The sequence below is a fragment of the Leptopilina heterotoma genome, unplaced genomic scaffold, assembly GCF_015476425.1.
Source record: "Leptopilina heterotoma isolate Lh14 unplaced genomic scaffold, ASM1547642v1 Lhet_121, whole genome shotgun sequence".
In the NCBI taxonomy this organism is placed as follows: Eukaryota; Metazoa; Arthropoda; class Insecta; order Hymenoptera; family Figitidae; genus Leptopilina; species Leptopilina heterotoma.
The window spans coordinates 1448397-1460215 of NW_025110839.1; the positions used below are offsets into that span (position 1 = coordinate 1448397).

General features: G+C 19.0%; 1 protein-coding gene across 3 annotated transcripts in view; it reads right to left on the reverse strand.

Annotated features, from left to right (window-relative positions):
- LOC122511540 (serine/threonine-protein kinase tricornered) overlaps nt 1–11819 on the reverse strand; it is a 48771-nt gene that overhangs the window by 22030 nt on the left and 14922 nt on the right. The window contains exon 1 of one of the 3 annotated variants that reach the window (XM_043626856.1): nt 10829–11720. The exons of 1 other annotated variant lie outside the window; for it this stretch is intronic. In XM_043626856.1, coding sequence (XP_043482791.1) covers nt 10829–11156 — 328 coding nt within the window. In that variant the 5' untranslated portion in view covers nt 11157–11720. Of the gene's footprint in view, nt 1–10828; nt 11721–11819 lie in introns of those variants that run through there. One more of the 3 variants, XM_043626866.1, reaches the window with a different exon arrangement.

Consider the following 11819-nt stretch of genomic DNA (forward strand, 5'->3'; position numbering starts at 1 on the left):
AAAAAAATCTCTGTTTACATTTTTTTGAAATTAGTTGAATTTTTCTAAATATATTATTTAATCAAAACACTTTTGAATAATCAAGATTTCGTAATAATGAATTGAAAACAATTGAATTTTAAACTAATTTTAACTCAGAAACTTTCGAATTAAATTTTTTTTTAATTTTGAAAACAATTATTAAAATTCAGCTGACATAGACTCATTGAAAAATTTTTTTTTTTAATTTGACAATACTTGAATACAATATGTATGAATTTAGAGGGAAGAAATAAATGATTTCCTTTTTGTATAGAACTATAAACCGGTTTAAATTGGTTTCGATTTCTTCTCATATATAACGGAATAAAAGTTTAAACAATGTTCACTTCGCGACAAGAATATGAATTCAAATGTGTGCTTTTCAATAGAAATATTAAACCTACAATACGAACAAAAAAATGACAATAATGCTTATCTCGACTTTTGAATTATTTTTAAAATTTTTAATTAAAATTTTTCAAAATTTTTAATTTTCAATATTTATATTATTTTTATAATTTTTTTTTCAATTAACTAAATTCTTCAGAATTTTCAATTAAATCCACTGAAAATTCAAATCTTCAAAAATTGTAATTTAAAATCTATGCGGAAATTTTAACTATTACTCTTTCAAAATTCAATTATTTTCTTGCAATTTAATTTTGTTTCATTCAGTAAAATAATAAAAATTTACTAAAATTCTTCTCTAAATTAATTATTTTTCCCAATTTTAGGGCAAGTTTTTCAAGAATAAAATTATTTGAGTACAAAAATTCAATTATTTCTAAAAAATTGCAAATCTAATTCTTCACTGTAGTTTTAAAATTTCGTGTTATTTAGAAAATTTTCAATTATTTTCGCAATTTAATTGTCTCAAAAAAAATTTTAATCGAAAATTTATTCAAATACTTATGTATCAGTATTTTTAAATGAAATTATTCAAAACTTCATCAATGTTGTTTAAAAAATATTTATTATTATTTACTATTTCACAGGAATTAAAATTTAATCATTTTTTTTTTTTAAATAAAGAGTTGCAGTTAAAATTACTAGGTATTAAAAAACTGAATTTTTGTATTTAAATTATTGAATTCTCAAAAAACTTTTAAAAAATGATGAAAAATAATTGATTTAGAAAAGAAATTTAGTTGAAAATTGTCAAAACTAATTCAATATTGTGAGAGTTTACAATAAAATTTTTTAGAAATAACCAAATTTTAAAAGATTTTAACAAACTGAAATTTTCCAAAATTTTAATTGCTATAAAAAATAATAATATAAAAATATTTATTTAAATATTTATTTAAACAAAATTATTCAAAAATTATAAAAAAAAATAAATATAAATAAATAAATATAAAAAAATAAATAATAATAATAATAATAATAATAATATAATAATAATAATATATTTATAAATAAATATATTATTCAAATTATTCAACTTTTGAATAATTTAATTAAAACATTACGAAATTTTGATTATTCAAAAGCTTTTTGATTAAATAATAAACATAATTTTGAAATAATTAGAAATATTTAGAGTTTTTCTAAAATAATTTCAAAATTTTCAAATATTTTGAATACTTTTTCACATTTTCAAAATTTCCACCTTGTGAATTGAATAAATATACAGCGTGCAAAACCAATTCCACGTCAATAATCCCAAAATGACGCACCGAAAATTGAAAAAATTCTTCCGCAGGAAGAACAACAGTTGTAAAAAATCTTCGTTTTCAGTTTTCAAACATTCTTTCTATTTTTTCTTCTTTTTCCTCTTTTTTATTGTATTCTATCCATTGAACGGTTCATATTCGATCCTCTCGACGCGCATAACAGTACATTGAATCCGTTTTGAGTGAATTGCAAAATATCAGTTTCCTTACTGGAAATATAATCGAGCGAATCCGATTCAGAACAATAGAGAAGTTGAATTGCTTTTCAAAATGTGGCATTTCCTTTATAATATTGTAATAATAATTTTACACACTATTGTACATGTATATTCTTTTTCTCCTATCCAATTTGTGTGCGTGTGAGTGTGTTTGTGTGCGGTGACCAAGTGACCAATTATTTCCACTATAGAATATTCTCTATTCATAAAAATAGTCAAATATTTTTTTTTTCATTTTTAATTTTTCCCAATCCCTGTGGAAAGAAAAATTATTTTTAAATGTCATTGTAAAAAATAATCAGTAAATTTAAAGAATATTCATTATTATTATTATTATCATTATTAACATTATTTTTAAGTTATTTTTTACGATCGCTTATTTTTAATTTAGGAAAAAATAGGCTTACGTAAGACAATTGATCGTGTTATCCTGTCGCGCATGTCCTTAATTACGTGATATACACATACGCAGCTATAAACTATTTTTAGCATTGAGGCTCAATTTTTCAATGTAAATTTCAATATTATGGCTTGTAATTACTATAATTATTAAAATTAATATTATTATTATTATTATTATTATGATTTTATTATTATTATAATAAAAAGAATTTATCACTCGGTGGTATTAAATTATTCAATTCAATTATTCAATTATTTTTATGAATTGTAAAATCCTCCGAAAGAATTTAATTATTTTCATAAATAAAAAAATTCTTCTCAGGATTAAAATATTTTCATAATACAATACAATTATTTTTTAAAATATTATTTAAATTCAATTATTTTCAAGAGTTTGAATAAAAATTCAATTATTTCTAACAATTCTGATAAAATTCTTCGAAACACTTGAACTATATTAATAAATTGTAAAATTCTTGGCAAGAATTCAATTATTTTTGTAAATAATAAAATTCTTCTGAGAAATTCAATTATTTTTGTAAATAATAAAATTCTTCTGAGAAATTCAATTATTTTTAATACAATTTTAATAAAATTTTTAGGTAAAAATTCAATTATATTCAAGACAATTTTAATAAAATTTCTCTAACAGGTTCAATTACTTTTAAGAATTATTGTAATAAAATTTTTCTAAACAATTCAATTGTTCTCAAAAGTTTTTAATAAAATTCTTTGTAAATTTCAATTATTTTCAAAATTTTCAATTAAAATTATTTTCAAAAATTACATTATTTTTACGAAATTTGTAGAAATTCTTTAAAAAATTCAATTATTTTCAACAATTAAGAGAAAATTCTTCGAAACAATTCAATTATTTTTATGAATTGTAAAATCTCTGCAAGAATTCAATTATTTTCATAAGGAAGAAAATTCTTCGCAAGATTAAAATATTTTCATAAATAAGAAAATTCTTCAAAGGAAATCAATTGTTTTCATAAATAATACAATGTTTCGTAGGAATTAAATTATTTTTTAAATTGTAAAATTCTTGGCTAAAATTCAATTATTTTTGTAAATAATAAAATTCTTCTGAAAAAATCAATTATTTTCAATACCTACAATTTAAATAAAATTTCTAGAAAAAAATTCAATCATATTCAAAATAATTTTAATAAAATTTTTCTAAACAATTCAATTATTGTTCTCAAAAGTTTTTAATAAAATTCTTTTCAAATTTCAATTATTTTCAGAATTTTCAATTAAAATTATTTTAAAAAATTACATTATTTTTACGAAATCTAATGAAATTCTTTAAAAAATGTAAAACTTAAAAGAAAATCTTCACAAAATTCATTCACTTTCAAAATTTTCAGTAAAAATTATTTAAAAAAACTCCATTATTTTCAAGAATATTGAAATAAATTCTTCAAAACAATTTTTTTATTTTAAAGAATTTTAATAAAAATCTTGCCAAGAATTAAATTTTTTTCAATACAATTTTAATTACATTTACATTCAAAATAATTGAATTCTTGAATTGAATTTAATTAAAAGTTTTTTAAATAATTGAAATAATTGAATTTTTACAAGATTTTTAAAAATAATTGAAATTTTCGAAAAAATCAATTAAAATTTTATTGAAAATAAGTGAAATAATTCTGATAAGAATTTTATTATTTATATAAAAATAATTGAATTTTTTTACGAAGATTTTTATTATTTATAAATTGACTTTTTGCAAAGAAGTTTATTACAATTATTGAAAATAATTGAATTCTTCATAAAATTCGATTACTTTCAAAACTTTCAGTAAAAATTAGCAAATAACTTCAAACTGCGAACAGATTACCGGAATACAACGATTATTAATATAGATTATTATAAAAAATAGATTTTTCGCATTTAAATAATTGAATTCTCGCAAAGAATTGAAAATTCTTTCAGAAAATTAACAAAAAATAATTTAAGAAGTTTAGTTAAAAATTTTCGGCAATAATTAAATTCCAAAAGGTTTGAAATTGAAATTTATAAAATAAAATATCTGAATATTATATTGTTTTTCAAAAATTAACGTTGAGAAACGTTTTCTAAATAAGAAAAAAAACTTAATATAAAAACAATTTGCATTATATAGTTTGAGATAAAGATCTTCAAGATATTTATAGTTTTAATTATTTAAGTGAAACGAATAAAAATCGAATCTATTAATAAACACCTGGTGATTAACAATATTGACGCGGGTGATTAACGGATTATTAGCATGTGTGAAGATGCTCATTATACTCATTGATAAAATAATGTAAACAAAAACACAAGCAACTGAATAAAAACAAACAAAGAATATAAAGAAAATAAAATAAAAGTCATAGAAAATTAAATGCAATAAAAAGTTTAAATAAAATATTAACCACAATTAATTCAGTGTTGTCACAAAACATTTTTTTTTCGTATTTTCCTGACCTTTCACTGATTTCTAAAATCAATTATTCAAAACTTTAATAATTTTGTTAAATAAATATTTAAAGACTTGTTATTTCTTTTTCCGCGGGAAATAAAATTTTTAAAAATATTTCTAAATTATTTTTAATAATTTTCCGAAAATTTCTTCGAGAATTCAATTATTTAAATAAAAAAATTCAATTTTTTTAAATTATAATTGTAACTGTAACTATAAAAGTTACTGAAGTATAATATTTTCAAAAAATTATAATAAAGAATTGAAAATAAATTAAAACTAGGAAAAAATGGGGGACAATTGTTTCGTTAAAAATTTTGGAAAAATTCAAAAGATAATAAAGAAATTCTTAAAATTCACATGTATTTTGTTGCAATATTTGGAAGAAAAGTCGAAAAAGACGCATTTTTTTAAATTAAGTCAAGAGAAAAGTCGAAAAAAGTCATAATATAATAATAGTAAAAATAGTATAAAAATAAAATAATAAAAATAATAAAAAAAGAAACCTCTTTACAAAACTAAAAAAAATATGTCTATTTGAATCAATACTGCAAATAACAGGATAGAGAGTAAAGTAAATATTGAAAATTTATTTCATTGATTAAAAAAATTTTCGTTTTCTAACGACATACATCCTGTTAATAATAATAAATAAAAAATAAAATACTGCATATATTCAACAATATAATTGTTTCTCTTTTTTCCAATATGGTCTTCAATCAATTGCAAAAAAATGCGGACTTAAAATTCTTCACCCGTTTAGTTCACAAAGTGAGTCATACTCGTCAAAAAAAAGAAGGAAAAAAAAATTCTTTCAATATAGGTGGCAACGTACTCCTCGAATTGAAAAATATATTAAAAATATTCTTTTTTATTCAAAAGAAAATTAATAGTAGGTTTTTTTAATTAAAAAATATATTAAAAATATTCTTTGCAATTTAAAGAAATATAAAAAATACTTTTGAAATAAAAAATATTTTAAAAATATATAAAAGTTTTCAAATTACTTGGAAGTTATATATTATATTTAAAAAATCGTAAAAGTATGTAAATATTTGTTTAATAAAACATATTTTTTTTTTTTTAAAGAATTCTTCCGCTTTCTTTGTTTAGAACTTCTTTTTACTTTGAATTATCAACATTGTGACTTTTGAAAATAATTTAATCAACATTACACTCGAGTGTTGTAATACTTCATTTTTAAACAAATATTTAAATATTATTTTTTTAAAAATAATTTTCGAAAAAGTTCTTTGTAAATTTTCAAATTCTTTTGTTTACGATTTAATTTTACAAAATTTCGATTATTCTGACATTCTTCAATTAAAATATTAAATGTATTAGAAATTAAAAACTACATAATTTTTGTAAAATTTTAAACATAATTGGATTTCTGCGAAGAATTTTATTAAAATTATTTTGAAAAAAATTAAATCGTTACGCAAGGAATTTCATTAAAATTATTGAAAATAATTTTATTTTTTAAAGAAATTTAATTAAAAATATATTGAAAATAATACTTATGTAAATTCTAATAAATAAATTGTAGCAAAGGTCATTTTCTTCCGTTTCGTACAAAAAATATTTTTCGATGCTGAGCATCGATTGCAACTTCAGGGACTTAATTATTTTCAAAATAAAAAAATTCCTCTCAAGATTAAAATATTTTCATAAATAATAATATTCTACAAAGGAATTCAATTATTTTCAATACAATTTTAATAAAATTTCTCGAAAGAATACAATTATTTTTAAAAATATTATTTAAATTCAAGTATTTTCATGAGTTTTAATAAAAATTCAATTATTTTCAACAATTCTGATGAAATTCTTCGAAACAATTCAATAATTATATTTATAAATTGTAAAATTCTTGTCAAGAATTCAATTATTTTTGTAAATAATAAAATTCTTTTGAGAAATTCAATTACTTTCAATACAATATTAATAAAATTTTTAGGTAAAAATTCAATTATATTGAAGATAATTTTAATAAAATTTCTCTAACAGGTTCAATTATTTTTAAAAACTGTAATAAAATTTTTCTAAACAATTAAATTATTGTTCTTAAAAGTTTTTAATAAAGTTCTTTGTAAATTTCAATTATTTCGACAATTTTGATGAAACTCTTTTAAAAAAATCATTATTTTTAAAATTTTTAATAAAATTTCTTCAAAAATTCAGATAAAATTCTTCGAAATAATTATTTTTATGAAATTATTTTGAAAAAAATTGAATTGTTACGCAAGGAATTTTATTAAAATTTAATAAAATTTTTAAGAATAATAATTTTTTTCGAGAATTCCATTAAAATTGTATTAAAAATAATTGAAATTCAGCATTAAGTTTTATTATTTATGAAAATAATTGAATACCTGTAAAAATGTTGTTATTTATAAAAATAATTGAATTCGTGTGAAATTTTTTTTTGCTTGAAAATATTATGTGAAATTATTTTTGTATAACTGCTTCAAAATTCAATTTGTTTTAGTGTTTTTAACTAAAATTCTTTTACAAATCCATTATTTTTAATAATCAATTAAATATATATTAAAAAATTTAACTAATTTCAGAAGAATTTTAGTTTCTAAAATTTTTTTTAAATCTAAGTTTTTTTTTATATTTCTAATTAAATTCATTAAAAATTGAAATTTTACAAAATTTTAAATCCAAATCTTTTGAAGTTCATCTACTTATGAAAATTGTAAACGCAATTCTTTTAAAATTGAATTTTGAAATTAGATTTCAAGAATAAACACAATAACTTTAGAAAACAACAATTTTCCAGGATTTCGATCAAAATTCCCTGATTTTTCCAGGTTTTTCAGGTTTCTAGTTTGCGTAGCAACCCTGAATAATAAAAAAACATTTTTATTCAAATAAATAAAAATATTATATTTAAAATAAAATTATTATCAATTATTTATTATTTGATCCGATTTAGTATTCGTTGGAAAATAAAAGTAAATATAAAGAGAAAAATTTTACCCTCCAAAAATAAGAAGGTCATACAAATCTCATGCATAATTTATTTTCCCCCTTTTTTTTAACATAGAAAATCAATTTTTGCCTGATATTTAATAATTGAAGAACTATTTTTAATTATACGGTTTCAAAAAACAAGTTTAATACTCTATTTATTTTTAATATTTATTTATTCATTAATTATTAATGATAAGAACAGTACAAAATTAAAAAAAATATTAAATATTATTATTTCGTTATAAATGCAGTTTTTACGGTGCAACTTTTGCATTGTTCGTCTTTAAGTTGAATTTTGATATCTTCTTTTTTTAGTTAAATTTGTTTACATGCATATTTAGCATGTGATTTGTATTAAAGTATATAAGATCGTTAAAGTATCACGCAACGTATCTGCAATGCAGAACTTGCTATATGTTAATTAAAAAAAAAGGAAAAATTACGATTTTATCATCAATGAAAAAAAAAAAGTGTTTGAAAAGTCGAAGAAAACTTTGACTTAATCGAAAACTTAAATCGAAAATACTTAAAAAGAGTATAAATAAATTCACTTATATTATATTTTTTATATAAAAAGGTTTTTTCTAAATGCATTGTCAGTAATTTTTTTTAGTATTAATATTATTATAGAATAATAATCATCAATAATAATAAAATTATAGAATTTCTTGAAAAAATTCAATTATTTTCAAAAATTTAAATGAAATTCTCCAAAATTCAATTATTTTCAATACAATAATAATATTTCTCAAAATAATTTAATAAATTTTAAAAAATTTCACTAAAATTCTCCAGAATTCAATTATTTTTAGAAATAATAAAATTCTTTGCAGAAAATCAATTATTTTTATAAATATAAAATTCTTCGCAGAAAGTCAATTATTTTCAATAAAATTTTAATAATATTTCTCAAAATAATTCAATTAATTTTAAAGAAATTCCCCAGAATTCAATTATTTTTATAAATAATAAAATTTTTCATTGAAATTCAATTATCTTTATAAATAATAAAATTCTTCGGAGAAATTCAATTATTTTTATAAATAAAAAATTAAATTATTTTCGTATAAAATAAAATTTTTCGCAAAAATTCAATTATTTTGAATATAATTTTATAATGAAATTTCTCTAAACAATTCAATTATTTTCAGGAATTTAAAAAAATTTCTTTCCATACATTAAATTAATTTCTTAAACAATGTAACATTTTGAAGGTATTCTATTATTTTTATAAATAAATAATAAATTCCAATTATTTTCGAAAATTTTAATAAAATTCTTTCGAAAAATTCAATTATTTTCACTAAAATTGTAATTAAATTCCTGTAAAGAATTTAAATATTTTCAGAAATTAAAATAATATTCTTTATAACAATTCAATTATTTTCAAAAATTTTAATAAAATTCTATGGAAAAGTTAAATTATTTTAGGTTTAAAATTACAAAAGTTATACAAAAAGTATAAAATTCTTGAAGAAAAAATATTTTTGAAATTTTTTTATTTATTTATTTATTTATTGACGGTACAAATCTTTTCTTATTTTGAAGTCTAATATTTGTCTAAAAATATAAATAAATGAAAATTTTGTATAGCCTCAAAAGAATATTTTTATATCCTGAGTAAATATTTAAAAAATCAATAATAATTAATAACAAAGAGATTATTTTGTTATAAAATTTTTTTCATCATTTACTAATATTAATAATTAATCAAACTATTTTCAATTGCAATCGATTGAAGTCCATCAGCAATAATTCCTCATGTCTCATATATTTAATGTTCAATCTGACCAATAAAATTTTTTTATTATCGAGGAATTTTTTTTCATTCGAAAATTTTTCTAGAAAAATTGTAAAAATAAATTTAAACAAAAAGAAAAAACAAAAAATACTAATAAATTAATTTTTTCCAAATAAAATAATTTCGATCAAAATAAATTAATTTTTTTCCAAATAAATTGCTTTATTCTCTAAATAAATCAATTTTCTTATAAATAAATTGATTTATTATGTAAATAATTAATTTTTGTTCTAAAGAAATTAATTTTTTCCAAAACAGTACATATTTTTAAAAATAAATTGATTTATTTTTCAATTAAATTAATGTTTACCATAATAAGTAAATTTATTTTTCAATTAAATTAATTTTTTCCTTACAAATTGATTTATTCAATTTTCAAATAAATAAATTTTTGCCCAATAAATTGATTTATTTTTTAATTAATAAATTAATTTTTTTTTCACATAATTTAATTTTTTGCAAATAAACAGATCTATTTTGCAAATAAATTGATTTGTTTTTCAAGTAAATTAATTTTTTTCAAATAAATTGATTTATTTTTCAAGTAAATTAATTTTTTTCAAATAAATTTATTTATTTGTCAAGTAAAATAATTTTTTCAAATAAACTAATTTCGATAAAATTAATTTTTTCCAAAAAAATACATATTTTTCAAAATAAATTGATTTATTTTTCAAGTAAATTAATCTTTATCCAAATAAGTAGATTTATTTTTCAATTAAGGGCATTTGAACCTTGATGACGTTACACTTTGTGCAAAGCATGTGTGACGTCATCAAGGTTCAAATGCCCTTAAATTAATTTTTTACTTAAAAATTGATTTACTCAATTTTCAAATAAATTAATTTATTTTTCAAATAAATAAAAAATTTTAAAATAAACCGATTTATTTTGTAAATAAATAAATTTTGTTCCAAATAAATTGATTTATTTTCCAAAATAAATACATTTATTTACAAATAAATTGCTTTATTTTCCAAATAATATTAAATGGATTTATTTTTTAGTTAAATTCCTTTTGTTTCAAATAAATTGATTTATTTTTCAATTAAATTAATTTTCTTTCAAATTAATTGATTCAATTTTCAACTAAATTAAATTTTTTCAAAATAAATTCGTTAAAAACGTAAAAATACCGAAATAAAACGTAGAATACTTTTCAAAAAAAAAAAACTCTCATCAATCACAAAGATCACAAGTTTTCTATATATATCGATCAAAAAAATACAACTTTCTCATGTGGATGAGAATGTTAAAAAAAAAAACGTCATACCTGATTTTTCAATGATCGATGACTGATTCAATTTATTACTGCTGAACCATTTGAGAAATTTTTTGGTCGTTGTTTCACTAGATTGTGCTTTACATCCTTCCAATTGTAGGACAGTGTTACTATTATTATTATTATTATTATTGTTATTATTTCTAAAAAACGGTGGAAATGTCGTATACGGCGATTGCCAACAATCGGACGATGAATTTTGTATCGTATTTAGAGAATTTGCTAAATGTCCCGATTGCACCACCCTCTCCTTAGCGACAATTGGTGTCAGTACCCTGTCGTCATGGGCAGACGACAGTCCACAAAATATGAAAATCATTCCAATTGAAAGCGAACAAGCACAAACTAAAAATCACAATTAAAATCACAATCGAAATCACAGTTTTAAAATTACTGTCAATTTTTCCTTTCAAAAAAACAATAATTTTTATTGTTTGAATTGTCAAATTTTTGGTTGGATTCTATTCCGAGGAGTTATTTTTTTTTATTGTTGTTGAAATAATTACGCGTACACTTTCATATTTAGTCATTGAGTAACAACAGAAGGAAGGAAGGCAGGCGGTAGCAACAAGTTAAAATAAGAGTAACTTCCTTGTGTGTCAGGTACCGTTACAGCCAAAGTTGATTTTCAGTCGCCAGTATGAAAATTTTGATGGATTCGCCAAATGAAGAAGATTCATTATTGTTCATGCAATTGTGTTTCTCTTTTTTGATTCCGTGGAAAATATTCTACTCCTTAAATCCATGCAGTCAAATGCAGTTGCACTTTTTGGCGTTAAACACTTTTTTCTTTACACTTTTTCTATTTTGTACTTTCTATATTTTACACTTTACATTTCATACTTTATATTTTACACTTTTTACTTTTTACTCTTTATACTTTTTGCTTTTAACACTTTAGATTTTACACTCTATACTTTTTGCTTATCCTTTAAACTCTTTTTATATTTTACACTTTATACTTTTTACACTCTTTGCATTT